Here is a 13,820-nt window from a genome sequence, read left to right on the forward strand (position 1 = left end):
CCCAGTCCTTGCCTGTGTAAGTATAAGTGTGCTACGGAGGTAAGTGCACAGGCTCCTAACTTTACCCTTGTCAAACTTGTTAGCCAATATTCTCTCTATGATGGTAGGATGGGGGAGTGATTGAGCCCCATGCGGTGTGGCAATGAGTACCTTATTTGTATCCCCTCAGCAGCCGTCATGCAGTCGCGGGTACCTCCCCGCTGGTGTCACCCAGTCTGGATCTCTGCTCCTCTCCGGTGTAAAGCTGTGGCAGCCCTGCAACAGACTCCAGCTGCGTTCAGGTGAGGTGTGTTGCTCCCGGGTAGTGTGGCGTACTTTACACCGCTTGCGGCCTGTAGCGTATGCAGGGGTTAGAAGCTCTCCTCTGTTTTGACGATCGGGTCTGATACCCGATGTCGGATGGTATGCCCTGTTCTTCTCTTTGCCCGGCTCTAGTTTAGTGCAATTAAAAATGAGGGTTTGCACTATGTTATGCAGTTTTTGCTGGCAGTGGCGATGGGAGCCCTTTCAATGTGCGGCCATTTCCCAGCGTGGCCCGGCTCCGCCCCCCATGAGTCAACATTTTAAATAGTTTTTGGAAAAAACAGCTGTTGTGTTCTCCGGGCCAAAGAGGAAAAAGATCATCCAAGCTATTAGCATCATGGTATTGGGATGTTTCAGTGAGTGATGGCACAATTAATGCAGAAGGATATGTATACATTTTGGAGCAACATATGGTGCCATCCAGATGTCTTTTTCAGGGACGTCCCTACATTTTCTAGCTGGATAACGCCAAAACACATTCTTCCCGGATACAAGCGCATTGTTGCGTAAGCAGAGTGTGCAGATGCTAGCATGGCCTGCCTGCAGTCCTGACCTGTCTCCGATTGAGAATGTGTGGCGGCATTATGAAGGGAAAAATTAGGCAACGAAGGCCCTGTACAGTTGTGCAGCTAAAGACATGCATAATGAATTAATGGGGTAAAATTCCACTTGCTAAACTTAACCAACTTAATAAGTGTTATTAAAAGAAAAGGTGATGTTACACAGTGGTAAACAGTCGACTGTGCCAACATTTTTGGAGTATGTTTCAGTCATCAGGTTTGAAATGAGTGTATATTTTCAAAAATACATTAAATTCACTAAGTAAAACATCAACTAATGTGTTGGATTATTCGCTGATGCATCTGTTGGCAGATTGGCGAGCCTCGACCCATCCTTGCTCTTGAAGGGCTAGGCTTTTTTTGGAGGCTCCTTATATACTATGATTACACGATTGTCTCACCTATTTCACATCACCTTCTTATATCAACTTGTCACATCACTATTATTCCTAAATTGTCCCTGTCCCAACTTTTTTGGAATGTGCTATACATTAAATTCACAAGGTAAAACATCAAATGTTTTAATAATGTGCTTTCAATATAGTACAGGGTGAATTGAATTTTCAAATGACTCTTTTTGTTTGTATGTTTTTTGCATTTCCATACTGTCCCAACTTTTTCAGATTTGGGGTTGTGTGTGTATTTATATGTTATTTAAATAAATGTGTTTTTACCTTTTTGTGTGTTGTTTTCTTTTTAGGAAGAAGACTTTGTGTACGGGTCCGGGATATTTATATCCTATAGAAGACACATGATTTTGCAGTATTTAATATTGTAATTGTTTTTGACAGTAATACATTTTTTAGCTCATTTATAAATAGATGATTTACTGTAGATTGTCAGCTCTTTGGAGCAGAACCCTTCTGCTCATATATGACTTTGTTTTGTTCAGTCTTCTTTATGTAGATGTATTTCTTTTTACCATGTGTCAGTGTCTTTATATACACCTAATTATCTACTCAGTGCTACATAATTTGGTGGAAATATTGGATAAGATCAAGACTGCCTGCTTTAGAAGTAAACTATTGGATTGGATGCAGACTGCCTATTTAAGGAATAAACTATTGGATTGGATGCAGACTGCCTATTTAAGGAATAAACTATTGGATTGGATGCAGACTGTCTGTTTTAGAAGTAAACTATTGGATTGGATGCAGACTGCCTATTTAAGGAATAAACTATTGGATTGGATGCAGACTGTCTGTTTTAGAAGTAAACTATTGGATTGGATGCAGACTGCCTATTTAAGGAATAAACTATTGGATTGGATGCAGACTGTCTGTTTTAGAAGTAAACTATTGGATTGGATGCAGACTGCCTATTTAATGAATAAAATATTGGATTGGATGCAGACTGCCTGTTTAAGGAATAAAATATTGGATTGGATGCAGACTGCCTGTTTAAGAAGTAAACTATTGGAATGGATGCACACTGCCTATTTAAGGAATAAAATATTGGATTGGCTGCAGACTGCTTGTTTAAGAAGTAAACTATTGGATTGGATGTAGACTGCCTGTTTTAGAAGTAAACTTATTGGACTGGATGCAGACTGCCTGTTTAAGAAGTAAACTATTGGATTGGATGTAGACTGCCTGTTTTAGAAGTAAACTATTGGACTGGATGCAGACTGCCTGTTTTAGAAGTAAACTTATTGGACTGGATGCAGACTGCCTGTTTTAGAAGTAAACTTATTGGACTGGATGCAGACTGCCTGTTTTAGAAGTAAACTATTGGACTGGATGCAGACTGCCTGTTTTAGAAGTAAACTATTGGACTGGATGCAGACTGCCTGTTTTAGAAGTAAACTATTGGACTGGATGCAGACTGCCTGTTTTAGAAGTAAACTATTGGACTGGATGCAGACTGCCTGTTTTAGAAGTAAACTATGGGATTGGATGCAGACTTTCTTTTTAAGAAGTTAAAATATCGTTGATGATTACAAATCTAACAAGAAAGACAGAAAATGTAAACATTTTATTTGGCAGTTTTCTTTCAAACAGGTGAATAAATAAATGGAAAAGTACATATATTTATATTTCTCTTTTCAGATGAAGCTTATACAATTGCACAAATATTTACAAAAAAATTGAATGCAAAGACCAGTGAACTATTGATGTTTTAAAAAGTTGAACTCCCAGACCACTAGACATGACAATCAAGGATGTAGACACGAGCAATGCTTTTGTTCTAGCAAATCCCAACTTTTAAAGCTAGTCATCCAGAACTATGATAAGAGAGATACCATGCACTTTGTTCCTTTTGTCCATTTTATAATGTCTTTTATTCCACGTATAGACTGTGAATGGTCATGCGCTCAGGTCAATTATTACATGTTCATATATTTGTGTAGTTCCCTTAAAACTTGAAGCAAAAAGGAAATCACGTTTGTCTATGGAAACGTGTGTGAAGGATCTTGGCGCCTGGATATTCAACTCTTGAAATTTTACAAACTTTCCTTTTTCACCATCCCAATGAAACACTTGAGTGAAAGAATAATCACTTCCAAGGATGGCATATTTATGGCTGTTAATTTGCAAAGGCTGAAATACCATTGACCCTCGAGATGGCATCCGTTGTACATCTACAAATACAGAGCCACCTTCCCATTTGATAACTCTGGAATCCCCAATGAATCGTGTCAGACAAAGATATACGTCATCTTTAACCGTAAAGTGTTTCACTGCATATACATCTTCCGTGTCTGGAATTTCTGTAGGTGTAGAAAACTCATTGGATTTTTTGTCCCACTGATAAATAATTGGTCGCTGTGAACTACTTGAGAGAATCAAATATGGTTTGTTTTGTAATTCCAAATATTCCACATCGGTATCTCGATACCAAGCATGTAGGGACTGGTGAGAATAAAATCCATTACCATTCCACTTGTAGATTGTAGTAAAACCAGCTTTTGAACTATCAGCAACCACAAAATACCAATTGTCTTCAATTCTAAAAGTCTCAATGTCATTGGGTTTTCGGATTTTTCGGATTTCGATGTCTTGAATCTTGATAAACTTGTTTGCAAAAATGTCTCTTTTGTAAATATGAGATCCACCAAAAAGTTGTGCAACTATGACATACAACTGTTTCTCAATGACTATTGGTTTGCAGACAACAGTTGACGTGCCTGTGAGTACAGAAAAAAATCCCAATTAACAATAGGTTATATGTTGATACACATAATGCACTTGATCACTTAAAGGGACACTGTACCCAAATTTTTTCTTTTGTAATTCAGATAGAGCACGCAATTTTAAGCAACTTTCTAATTTACTCTTATTATCAAATTTTCTTCGTTCTCTTGCTATCATTATTTGAAAAAGAAGGCATCTAAGCTTTTTTTTGGTTTCAGTACTCTGGACAGCACTTTTTTTATTGGTGGATGAATTTATCCACCAATCAGCAAGGACAACCCAGGTTGTTCACCAAAAATGGGCCAGCATCTAAACTTACATTCTTGCATTTCAAATAAAGATACCAAGAGAATGAAGACAATTTGATAATAGGAGTAAATTAGAAAGTTGCTTAAAATGTCATGCTTAATCTGAATCACGAAAGAAATTTTTTGGGTACAGTGTCCCTTTAAGGAGACACTGAACCCAATTTTTTTCTTTCATGATTCAGATAGAGCATGCAATTTTAAGTAACTTTCTAATTTACTCTTATTATCAAATTTTTTTTCGTTCTCTTGCTATCTTTATTTGAAAAAGAAGACATCTAAGCTAAGGAGCCAGACAATTTTTGTTTCAGCATGGTGGACAGCACTTGTTTATTGGTGGGTGAATTTATCCACCATTCAGCAAGAACAACCCAGGTTGCTCACCAAAAATGGGCCGGTAACTAAACTTACATTCTTGCTTTTCAAATAAAGATACCAAGAGAACGAAGAAAAAATGATAATAGGAGTAAATTAGAAAGTTGCTTAAAATTGCATGATGTATCTAAATCACGAAAGAGAAAACTTGGGTTCAGTGTCCCTTTAAAGGGATATGAAACCAATTGTTTTTCCTTTTGTGATTTAGGTAGAACATTCAATTTTAAGCAACTTTCTAATTTACTCCTATTATCAATTTTTCTTCGTTCGCTTGGTATCATTTGTTGAAGGAGCAGCAATGCACTACTGGTTTCTAACTGAACACAGCGGTGAGCCAATGACAATCAGTATATATATGCAGCCACCAATCAGCAGCTAGAATGTAGGTTATTTACTGCTCCTAAGCTTTCCTAGATAAATCTTACAGCAAATGATAACAAGAGAAGGAAGCAAATTAAATAATAGAAGTAAATTGGAATGTTGTATAAAATTGTATTCTCTATCTGAATCATGAAAGAAAATGTTTGGGTTTCATGCCGCTTTAAACAAACATGACTCAGACAGAGAATACATTATCCAATGTGCACCATTCTCATTTTATTCTTTGTTGAAAAGATATCTAGATAGGTAGTGTGCACATGTGTGGAGCACTACATTACAGGAAATGGTGCTGCAAACTAGTGCTCTAGCTACTGTATAACATTATTGCAAAATTGCTGCCATATAGTGTTGCAGACACGTGCACGCTCCTGAACTAACCTTCCTGCTTTTAGAAATAAATTAGAAAGTTGTTTAAAATTATATTTTCTATCTGAATTAGGAAAGAAAAATGTGGGGTTTTATGTCCTATTAAAGAGACGGTAAAGTCAAAATTAAAATGATTCAGATAGCGCGTGCAATTTTGACCAACTTTCTATGTTACTTTTATCATCAGATTAGCTTTGTTCTTTTGGTATTCTTTGTTGAAAGCTAAACCTAGGTAGACTTATAAACTGATTTTTAAGCCCTTGAAGTCCACCTCTCATCTCAGTGCATTGTATTAGCTTTTCACAGCTAGACAGTGCTATTTCATGTGTGCCATATAGATGACATTGTGCTCACTCCCGTGTAGGTATGCATGAGTCAGCACTAATTGGCTATAATGCAAGTTTGCAAAAAGCAATGAGATAAGAGGGCAGTCTGCAGAGGCTTAGATACAAGGTAATCACAGAGGTAAAAAAGTATATTAAAGGGCCAGTAACCCCACCAAATAAGGTTTTATAATAATGCACACAGTGCAGAATTATATAACATTAGCCTAGCGCCACGTTTCTAAAGCAGAGTATTGCAAAGATATTTACCTACGAAAATCTATTTTTCAGAACGCCGCTTCTGGCTCTACTGAGCGGGTCTATTTTTTACCTAAGCGCATCGTGCACGCTGTCTAGTCACAGCACGCCTGATCGCGCCATTAAACTGAATGTAGCTCGCTCTCGCTACCATACCAGTGCTAGGCTAATGTTATATAATTCTGCACTGTGTGCGCATTATTATATAACCTTATTTGGTGGGGTTACTGGCCCTTTAACATAACAGTGTTGGTTATGCAAAACTGGGGAATGGGTAATAAAGGGATTATTTATATTTTTAAACAAACATTTTCAAGTAGTTTGTCCCTTTAAGTAATTCCTACCTGTAATGTTATCATAATTCCTAAAAGACATCTCCACATGGTCCCAGTCCAAGAATATGCATTTCCCAGTAAAAGGCTGTGCGATCACAACATACTCATCATTCATGTAGGTAAATGTGTCCACTGACAGTGACTGATATGGTAAGGATTTATAGGCTGCAAATTCTGCAATACAGATACAATGCAATAAAAACAATTAAAACCATATTCCCATTAGTAAATCAATACATTCAGGAAAAAAAAAGTCAACATATTTTTGTCTCCCATCACTGGTGGGAATAATTATTGGTATAAAAAAGCCCTCAGGGCATTGAGCAAGCAATAGGGATTGTGGCTGAGTCACCAGGGTTTAGTAATTAATTTAATTAGATATTAATAATTTAGTACATTTTACAAAGGCTTAACAGCAGCTGCATCTCATTATGATTATTCCCTTTACATCAGCCTACTAAGATACATTATTAAATATTTTGGATATTTTTTACAAAAATATGCTTTTTCTCTTTTATCGCTCTTCCTGTTTTAAAATATACTTTGCATACATAGTTCATACTCATATTATTGCTATAAAGAAATATTTAAAACAACATTACATATTACTACTTACCTTTGCTTCTCATTCATTAGTATCTGATTACTTTAAAATACTGTTCAACATGTTAGATTTCATTAACTTCTTCACTACCAGGAATTTCATAGAAACAGAAAATGTGGCTGCTAAATACAGTGATTAAAAAAAGCATTAACTTTTTTTTCACAAACTTTGGGTTTCTCACTGAAATTATTTACGCTCAACTACAGTTGTAAAAGCTTCTCTCAGATCCCCTTTATTCAGATAGCAGACATTCATTGCTTTTCCATTGTTTTTTAGTAATTAGAAGGCTGCTAATTGCAGCTGCACGCCACACTTCTAAAATTCCCGGCAGTGAAGGGTTTATTCATTTAGTTGATAAAGGAATAGTCTACTCAAAATTAAACTTTTATGATTCACATAGAGCATGCACTTTTAAGCAACTTTCTAATTTACTCCTATTATCAATTTTGCTTCGTTCTCTTGGTATCTTTATTTGAAAAAGCAAGAATGTAAGCTTAGGAGCCGATCCATTTTTGGTTCAGAACCTGGGTTGCACTTTCTGATTGGTGTTTAAATGTAGTCACCAATCAGCAAGCGCTATCTAAGTTCTGAACCAAAAATAGGCCGGCTCCTACTCTTAAATTCAAATAAAGATACCAAGAGAATGAAGAAATTGATAATAGGAGATTGGTGGCCACCAATAAGCAAGCGCTACCTAAGTGCTGAACCAAAAATAGGCTGACTCCTACTCTTAAATTCAAATAAAGATACCAAGAGAATGAAGAAAATTGATAATAGGAGTAAATTAGAAATTGCATGCTCTATCTGAATTATGAAAGTTTAATTTTGACTAGACTATTCCTTCAAGGGTAATATTTGCTGTAGTGTAGGGAATACCCTCCCTCCCCTGATTTCTACCTGATCCCTCCCAAACAGCTTTGTTCCCTCCCACACTGGTCACCACCATCTTAGGTACAGACAGTCTGTCAGTATGCAGTTTAGGGCTTTTTTTAATATTTAAGTTTTTTTTCTGTAGTGCAGGGATCCTTCCACACCCTCCCACCTCACCTAAAGGGATATTTGGGCTCCGCTTTGTAATACCAGTGCACGCTAATGTGCGCTGGTATTACAAGTTTACAGCAATGCGAACGCGAACTTGCGTTCACATTGCTGGGAAGCATTGCGCTTACAAGAGCACGCTTCCATAGGCAGCGAAGAGGTAAGTAGCACAGTGATAGGCAGCAGTTAGTAAATATATATGTATATGACTATATACATATATATTTAGGTGTTTATATGTGTATATACACGTATTAACACATAAATATATATATGTATATAAGCATATACATATATATTTACTGGGAATACACAGTTCCCATAAGCCGTGATGTAAAGGCACTTTTTTTTTTTACACCCCACTTTTTTTTTTACACCCCACTTCCAACAACTTTAAAGCCTCGAAACTGCCTAGTTTAATATAAACTAACCAGCCACCAGTAATTTGCCTGTTTGCGGGAGCACAATAATTTAGTGCTCCACTTGTAATCTACACCTATGTTACTGGCAGCCAATAACAATTTACAGATATGTTTCAATATTTTTTGTTGCTAGAATTTTTTTTCCTGTAGTGAAGGAACCCCTCACCCAACCAACTCCCCCCTCTAAGCAATCTCTTTATTTCTGTATTATAGGGTCCCACTTCCCCTCCCACCAACATTTTTGCCATAGTGTAGGGACCTATCCCTCCCTCTCCCATGATAAAACTTTGCTGTAGTGTAGATACCCCCCACCCCCGGCCCCACCCTCTCCCCTCCTACAATAGGCCACCCACCCGCCTTCCTGCTTCCTCCTATACCTTCCACCAGCCTCACCGCAAAGATCGTTATAGACAGTGACACAGAAAGTGTATCTATCTGTAATTATCAGCAGTCTGGCTTCATATGATAACAGAGCACGATCAGTGCTCTTTTACCATATGAAGGCAAATGCCTTCAGCCTCCAGGTTGTGGCTCTTACTGTCAAAGCTGTCAGCAGGACCGCAACCTGCGCCTCTGTGCTGGACATGTATGTGCTGCACATGTTACACAGTATGCTTGGCAAAGTACTGAGTGGCTTAATACCTAAGTCCATATGGTGTAGGGCAGTGCTTTCCAAACTGTGTGTCGGGACACACTAGTGTGTCGGCAGCAGTGTGTAGGTGTGTCCCTGCTTCAGCACTAATTTTTTAAAATTTTAATTTTTTAAACATTTTTTTTTTGGTTTCTGACTTTCCGTCTGCCTGCTACACATAACACATGGTTGGCACGTGATTGATACCTAGGGGGTCACAGATCATCTTAACCTATTGGCGCAGATCAGTGGGAACTGAAACTATTGCCATTGGTGGCTTTGACGGCACATTGGCTCCTGACTGCATGTGTAGTCTCCTTAATTGGCTCTTGACTGCATGTGTAGTCTCCTAAATTGGCTCGTGACTGCATGTGTAGTCTCCTTAATTGGCTCGTGACTGCATGTGTAGTCTCCTTAATTGGCTCGTGACTGCATGTGTAGTCTCCTTAATTGGCTCGTGACTGCATGTGTAGTCTCCTTAATCGGCTTGTGACTGCATGTGTAGTCAGTGAGTGGGACAGCAGTGTGTTTGCAGCACGGGCAGTAGTCAATCGGACTCACCAAGCTCTGAGGGCGGCAGCTTAAACGCTGAGCTGAAGTCAGAAGTCAGTGGGTTTTTTTTTTGCAACTAGCTCCCAGTAGTGCATTGCTGCTCCTGCTCTTGATATATGGATAGGAAGGGGAAGCTTAAAAATGCTTAATGATGAAATGCAAATGTTTTTATCTAATATTCCACCAAATATTCAGAAATTGTGTCCATCCTATCAATCTTATACATCCTATTAAAATAGTAAGTAGCTTTTGGTGATATTAAACTTTTGTTTAATTCTTGCACATACATACTGTTACTTGTAAATACATTTTGTTATTATATAATTTATGTATGTGTCCGTATCTTGTCTTAAAACAAGTTAGTTTAACCTCCTGTCTGCCAGTACAACTGAATTACTGTGTCGCGAAATGATGTAGGTCTAAAAAGTGTGTCACCAACATGAAAAGTTTGGAAAGCTCTGGTGTAGGGGATTAAACTTACAGACAACAAATATGTTTGATGCTGGAGAAGAGTACACCTATAATAAAATATACTGAACATTGCAGCATCATAACAAACAGCCTGAATTTTGCAGTAAAATGAATATTATTGTAGGAGTCAGTGATGAGTTATGCTTATTTAATAAGTCATTCCACCTAATATGTTTTGATGATGAATAGGACACAGAGGTCACAACATGAACAGTTATTTTCTATAAAACCACCTTGCTAAAAGAAAATAAAGAACAAAAATAATTTGTTACTCAGTTTCTGTTATTCAAGGTAAAATATAATTTCATATAATTTAGTTTAGCATCTGCCTGCAGGGGGCAGTCTGGCACACTATAAACATCTTACAGAATAATCAATCAGAGCTTCAGTGCTCCTGTCGTAGGTTTCTGCAAAGCTGAGCCTTGTAAAATCATATTATCTGCTGATCTCCTTCTGATAGCAATATGAGCAATATTATTATTAGAAATCAAAGGCTGATTCTAATAAAATATACTGTTTTTATGACCTAAAGAAAAATACACAAAGTCAACATTCAGAAGTGTGTACAGTGTCTGACTGGCGGTTTTCCTATAACCCAGACCTATAATTTAGTAGGGTATAACTACAGTTGGGATTGGGAATAGATTACCTTCACATGTATAAATATAGTGACTGAGGATAACTACACGTTTTTATATTTAGGCTGTGTGTATCCCAGATCATATTTACTAGTGTCTGTCAATCAAGTAAAACTGCTTAAAGGGACTCTGGTTTTCATGTAAGAACCTGTGCTCTTCCCTTGCTCCCCTGAGAGGCCTAAAAGCAGATTCTCTAACCTAGGTGTTCAAAATGCTGCAAATCAAAATTGCTGGTTTAGACAATTTGCAGCATAAAAAAAAGGTTAGTTTACTTTGTGGCCTCTCTAGCAAAAGGGGGCAAGTACAATATTTACACAAATGAAAGATTAAAGGGACATTAAACACCAAATAAATGCTATATAGAATGATGCATTCAAAGAAAAGATTAGTCTGAGAATAGCATCTAGATGTATTTTTTAAAGTTTCGATAGCTGTTTAAATACTGAAAAAACAAGTGTAACGTTTTAGGTTCTGTAAAACAATGGGGGCTGCCATGTTGTAACTTAGGTTACCTTCCCTGCTGTGGCCAATTAGGGCCAGTTATAAATAGGTCATTATAGTGTGCAGCCAATGGCTGTGTGGAATATAACAGTGTTCTTCACTTCCATTTCTAATACAAACTGAAAAGTTCACAATTTCAGAGTGGAATTACATGAAAAGGAGACAAATAAATAATGAAAGTATATTGAAGAGTTTGGTTTTATATATTTGATTTATCATTTTATATTGCCATCTGAAAGTGTTTAATGTCCCTTTAAGAAACATATACAGCTAAAAAACTCACTAAGTTTCACCCCGCACATGGTGTGATTCCTGCAACTAGCGTTACTGTATATGTGTTTTTTGTAATAGTGCTTCAAACCTTTATAGTAGACGGCACTCAACATTTTTTTTCCCAATTACTCATAAACACAGCATGTAAATTACTTTAAAACTCTGAAATTGTTTTTTAAAAAATGTGTAATTACTGTGTGTAGATTTTCACAAATTTACTTTGAACTGGAGCAAAAATATACAGTAAATAGAAGTCACTAAAGGCTAGATTTAGAGTTCTGCGGCCAAAGGGGTGCGTTAGCTATGCGTGCTTTTTTTCCCCCGCACCTTTTAAATACTGCTGGTATTTAGAGTTCACAGAATGGCTGCGTTAGGCTCCAAAAAGGGAGCGTACAGGCATATTTACCGCCACTGCAACTCTCAATACCAGTGGTGCTTACGGACGCGGTCAGCTTGAAAAACGTGCTCGTGCACGATTCCCCCAGAGGAAACAATGGGGCCGTTTGAGCTGAAAAAAAAACTAACACCTGCAAAAAAGCAGCGTTCAGCTCCTAACGCAGCCCCATTGTTTCCTATGGGGAAACACTTCCTAAGTCTGCACCTAACACCCTAACATGAACCCCGAGTCTAATCACCCCTAACCTTACACTTATTAACCCCTAATCTGCCACCCTGCTATCGCTGACCCCTGCATTAAACTTTTAACCCCTAATCTGCCGCTCCGTACACCGCCGCAACCTACATTATACCTATGTACCCCTAATCTGCTGCCCCTAACACCGCCAACCCCTATATTATATTTATTAACCCCTAATCTGCTGCCCCCAACGTCGCTGCCACCTACCTACAATTATTAACCCCTAATCTGCCAACCGGACCTCACCGCTACTCTAATAAATGTATTAACCCCTAAAGCTAAGTCCAACCCTAACCCTAACACCCCCCTAAATTAAATTAAGTTAAATATAATTTAAATCTAACGAAATAAATGAAATCTTATTAAATAAATTATTCCTATTTAAAGCTAAATACTTACCTGTAAAATAAACCCTAATAAAGCTACAATATAAATAATAATTATATTGTAGCTATTTTAGGATTAATATTTATTTTACAGGCAACTTTGTATTTATTTTAACCAGGTACAATAGCTATTAAATAGTTAATAACTATTTAATAACTACCTAGTTAAAATAATTACAAAATTACCTGTAAAATAAATCCTAACCTAAGTTACAATTAAACCTAACAGTACACTATCAATAAATTAATTACATACAAATACCTACAAATAAATACAATTAAATAAACTAACTAAAGTACAAAAAATAAAAAAATAATTTACAAACATTATAAAAATATTACAACAATTTTAAGATAATTACACCTACTCTAAGCCCCCTAATAAAATAACAAAGCCCCCCAAAATAAAAAAATGCCCTACCCTATTCTAAAATAAAAATTGAAAAGCTCTTTTACCTTACCAGCCCTTAAAAGGGCCTTTTGCGGGGCATGCCCCAAAGAATTCTGCTCTTTTGCCTGTAAAAAAAACCATACAATACCCCCCCCACATTACAAATTCAATCCGATTGGCTGATCCAATCAGCCAATCAGATTGAGCTCGCATTCTATTGGCTGTTCCGATCAGCCAATAGAATGCAAGCTCAATCTGATTGGCTGATCCAATCAGCCAATCGGATTGAACTTGAATCTGATTGGCTGATTCCATCAGCCAATCAGAATTTTCCTACCTTAATTCCGATTGGCTGATAGAATCCTATCAGCCAATCGGAATTCGAGGGACGCCATCTTGGATGACGTCCCTTAAAGGAACCGTCATTCGTCAGGAAGTCGTCGGCCAGGATGGATGTTCTGCGTCGGCGGGATGAAGATGGAGCCGGAAGAAAGAAGATTGAAGATGCCGCTTGATAGAAGACTTCAGCCGGATGATGGACCTCTTCAGCCCCCGCTTGGATCAAGACTTCAGCTGGATGATGGACCTCTTCAGCCCCCGCTTGGATCAAGATTTCAGCCGGACGATGGACCTCTTCAGCCCCCGCTTGGGCTTGGATGAAGACTTCGGAGCCTCTTGTGGACGGATCAGTGATACCCGGCGTGGTGAAGACAAGGTAGGGAGATCTTCAGGGGCTTAGTGTTAGGTTTATTTAAGGGGGGTTTGGGTTAGATTAGGGGTATGTGGGTGGTGGGTTGTAATGTTGGGGGGGGGTGGTATTGTATGTTTATTTTACAGGCAAAAGAGCAGAATTCTTTGGGGCATGCCCCGCAAAAGGCCCTTTTAAGGGCTGGTAAGGTAAAAGAGCTTTTCAATTTTTATTTTAGAATAGGGTAG

At 37.8% G+C, this 13,820-nt stretch overlaps 1 protein-coding gene across 1 annotated transcript in view; it reads right to left on the bottom strand.

Moving 5' to 3' along the window:
- Window positions 1–2,818: 2,818 nt before the first annotated feature.
- The window catches only part of LGI1 (leucine rich glioma inactivated 1), a 190,462-nt gene continuing 179,460 nt past the window's right edge, over window positions 2,819–13,820 (bottom strand). The window contains exons 7-8 of the mRNA XM_053691691.1: window positions 6,350–6,514; window positions 2,819–3,990 (exon numbers count right to left, since the gene is read on the bottom strand). Coding sequence (XP_053547666.1) covers window positions 3,170–3,990; window positions 6,350–6,514 — 986 coding nt within the window. The 3' untranslated portion in view covers window positions 2,819–3,169. The remainder of the gene's footprint in view (window positions 3,991–6,349; window positions 6,515–13,820) is intronic.

The sequence above is a fragment of the Bombina bombina genome, chromosome 9, assembly GCF_027579735.1.
Source record: "Bombina bombina isolate aBomBom1 chromosome 9, aBomBom1.pri, whole genome shotgun sequence".
In the NCBI taxonomy this organism is placed as follows: Eukaryota; Metazoa; Chordata; class Amphibia; order Anura; family Bombinatoridae; genus Bombina; species Bombina bombina.